At 52.0% G+C, this 3,595-nt stretch overlaps 1 protein-coding gene across 1 annotated transcript in view; it reads right to left on the bottom strand.

Moving 5' to 3' along the window:
• Positions 1-3,589, bottom strand: part of DSTYK (dual serine/threonine and tyrosine protein kinase) — a 23,291-nt gene extending 19,702 nt beyond the window's left edge. Inside the window, exon 1 of the mRNA XM_033519850.1 lies at positions 3,333-3,589. Within this exon, the coding sequence (XP_033375741.1) occupies positions 3,333-3,558 (226 nt within the window). The 5' untranslated portion in view covers positions 3,559-3,589. The remainder of the gene's footprint in view (positions 1-3,332) is intronic.
• Between the last annotated feature and the right edge of the window lie 6 nt (positions 3,590-3,595).

Below are 3,595 nucleotides of genomic sequence, written 5' to 3'. Positions count from 1 at the left end.
AGCAGTGCCAGGGGCTGGAGCGGGAGCTCCATCCCAGATCCATCCCGGATCCATCCCAAATCCATCCCAGATCCATCCCAGATCCATCCCGGATCCATCCCAGATCCACCCCGGATCCACCCCGGATCCATCCCAGATCCACCCCGGATCCACCCCGGATCCACCCCAAATCCATCCCGGATCCATCCCGGATCCATCCCGGATCCACCCCGGATCCACCCCAAATCCATCCCGGATCCATCCCAAATCCATCCCGGATCCATCCCGGATCCACCCCGGATCCATCCCAAATCCATCCCAGATCCACCCCGGATCCATCCCAGATCCATCCCATGTGAGGAACACTTCAAGCCCCGGGGCGTGCGCATCCCATGAATTCCCCGGGATGAAAGGAAGCCTGTCCAGGGAACAAGGGCGGCTCTCAGCAGGATTCCTCTCCAGATCCTGGGCGGAACAAGCTCAGCTGGGATTTATGGAATCTCTAAAGCTCCCAAGCATTGGCTCATCCCTTTTCCTACACTTTGATGGCCTCGCTCGCCATTATCCCGTTTTCCAGGCTGTGTTTTTGAGGGTTTTCCAAGGATTCCGGCCATTCCCGAGCTGCTGGCTGTGCATTCCAGCAGGCTCTGACCACCACAAGATTTAATCTCAACACATTTGTGTCAACTGAGGTGTCCAAAAGCTGCTTGGAGCAACCTGGAATGTGAGCCTGGGTGGGATTCAAGGTCCTTTCCAACCCAAAGCAGTCTGGAATTCTGAATAAACCCATTTTAGTTCCATAGCGGCACAGAGGTGTTGATTCCAAGAGAAAAAAAACAACAATTAATCCAAATTTCAGCAGCTCCAGGGTTAATTCCATGAGAAGAAAAAAAAAAATCCAATTAATTCTGATTTCAGCAGCTCCAAAGGCTGCAGAGCCAAATTCCATCCTCTGGAGCTCCTTGGGAAATCCTCCTTTCTTCAGCCTGAGGAGTTATTCCACAAATTCCACCTCTCCACTGCTCTTAAATCAAAGTTTTTACCCCTGAAAGGAGCGCTGATCTTTAGGGGAACAGACTTGAAAAGGATAAACCCCTCCATCAGCACAAAAACACCTCCAAACCCTCTGGATAACTCCCTTAAAAAATCCATTTATTGCAGGAAGCTGAAGGACACACCATCAAGGGAAGCTCCAATTGCTGCCCAAAACTCTGGGAATTTTCCCAAAAATTCCTAAAATAAATCAAAAGAAACCTCCAAAGCCTCGGGTTTTAATTGTCCCAATTATTACAGGCACAGCACAAAGAAAACAACCCCGAGGAGCAGCAAACAATTTGATTTTTCTTTTATATTTTCACCTATTTTATGTTGCAAGTCCCTGACTCAGGTTTTGTTTTTACAGCTCCCCAAGAACCCAAAAACATCAGGATTGGAGGAAAACATTCCCAAAAGGCAATTCCTGGAGCACCATCCCAGGATTCTATCTGTTCATCCAAAGAAATAATCCATAAATAATATAAACAATAATATAAACAATAATATAAATATAAATATATAATAATAATAATAATAATTATAATAATAATAATATAAAATAAATAATCCTTCAGTAACTCCAGTGCATCTCAGTGATTTTTGGGGGGGATTTTTTTGGCTGGAATGAAATGATCCATAAATTCCCAGCCTGCCTGGGATGAGGAGAAGGAGCAAAAGCAAAACCTCCCCATCTCTTTGGCTTCCAGCACACCCATGTTTATTTTCCAGGTTTATTTTCCCATGGGAATTGTGTCCTGTCCACTCCTCTCCACATCCCAGTTCCCTCTGTGCTGCACAAAACTGACCCTGCACAAGTCCTTGGAGAAAATTCCTCTACTCTGGTTCCACCTGAAGGGCAGATTTGGGGAAAAATCAAGGAAAACTGCGCTGATGAAACTTCCTGACACCTAAAAACCTCCCCAGGGGAAAAAGGACAATTCCCACTTTCCTGCTTTGATCCCAGCCACGTCCAGCCTGGCTCTGGGGACTTCCAAAAATGGGGCAGCCACAAATCCTCTGGGAATTCCATCCCAGCCCCTCCCAGGGAAGGATTTATTCCCAATATCCCACCCAAAGCAGCAGAGGGAATCCTGGAATGGTTTGGGTTGGAAGGGATCATCCAATCCCATGGGTGTGGACACCTCCCACTATCCCAGGCTGCATTTTATCCAACTTTTCCATTTTATCCAACTTTTCCATTTTATCCACTATCCAACCTGGCCTGGCACACTCCCAGGCTGCCACAGCTCCTCTGGGAATTCCATCCCAGCCTCACAGAGAAGGATTTATTCCCAAAATCCCGTCTATCCCTGCCCTCTGGAAGTGGGAAGCCATCCATCCCTTGGAAATATTCCGTCTTTTCTCGCCAGCTCCTTCAGGTCACCCCAAATCCTTCTCTTCCCCAGGCAGAACAATCCCAAATTCCAAACATCACAGGCTCACCTGTCCTGGCTCAAAATCCCACTCCCCACCCCGCCCGCTGAGAGGGGCAGCAACCACATCCCAAAATCCCGATGTGCTCCCAAAAACCTTTCCACGGTACCACAAGGGGAGAATGAACCCCAAACCAGCCCAAAACCAATTTAATTTTTTTTAATACACAGACAGAAAAACCCAACGCTTCGAACGTGAAACCAGGACTTGAAGTGCAAGACAAGAACCCTGGACAGGAGAGATGACTCAGGAGGCATTTGGGGATGAATGAAGATCTTTAGGGACGTTTCACGTTTGTCAACAGCAGCAGATGCTCAGAGAGCCCCTGAGCGAGGCTGTTATTCCCACAGAACTCCGGGATAACCAGGGAATGCCATCCCCTCATCCCACCCTGTCCACTCTGTTCCAAATCCCCCTCGCTGTGGGGCTGGAGCCGCAGGTCAGGGAGAGGGGGAGAGGATCCCCATCAGCAAATCCCACAGGGATCATGGATCCAGCTGCTGACTCCCCAACAATCCCACCCTGTGCTGCCCAAACACTCCCACAAACCAGCGCTCAACTCCCCGGGGAGCCTGCTCAGCGCCCCAAAACCCCCCCGGAGAAGAATCTTTCCCTCACACGCATCCTAAATCCCCTCTAAATCACGCCCTGCCCTCCTCCCTTCACCCCACAGAGCCCCTCACACCCTCCAGGCACCCCCAGCCCTGGAACCCCCATTATAGACCCGCCAAGTTGGACGCTTCACTCCTCACCGCAAGCCCCCCAAAGCCCCCAGAGACCTCTCACCCCCAGAGATTTCCCCTTTTACCCCCACAGACCCCTCACCCTCACACGTCCCGCCCCAGCGCGGCCTCCCCGGGCCCGCCCGCCCCGGCCTCTCTCACCGCCGTCCCCGGGACCCCCATCCCCGGCGGAGGGGGGGCCGTCACCGGCAGGCGCCGAGGCGAAGGGGTGTCCCTGGGAGAACTTGACATCGCGGAAGAACCTCTTGGTCTCTCGCAGGTTGTGCTGCAGCCGCGCCAAGTGCCGGTTGTAGTGGCAGAAAGAGCGGCAGAGCTCCCGCACGGCCCCGCCGGGACCCCGCCATGACGGGGCCCCCTCGGCCTCCATGTCCTCCGGGTCCGCCCCGCTATCCCCTCCCCACCGC

The sequence above is a fragment of the Parus major genome, chromosome 26 (assembly GCF_001522545.3).
Source record: "Parus major isolate Abel chromosome 26, Parus_major1.1, whole genome shotgun sequence".
In the NCBI taxonomy this organism is placed as follows: domain Eukaryota; kingdom Metazoa; phylum Chordata; class Aves; order Passeriformes; family Paridae; genus Parus; species Parus major.
Note: the sequence above shows the minus strand (reverse complement) of the source record. Positions and strands in the feature narration are given on the sequence as shown.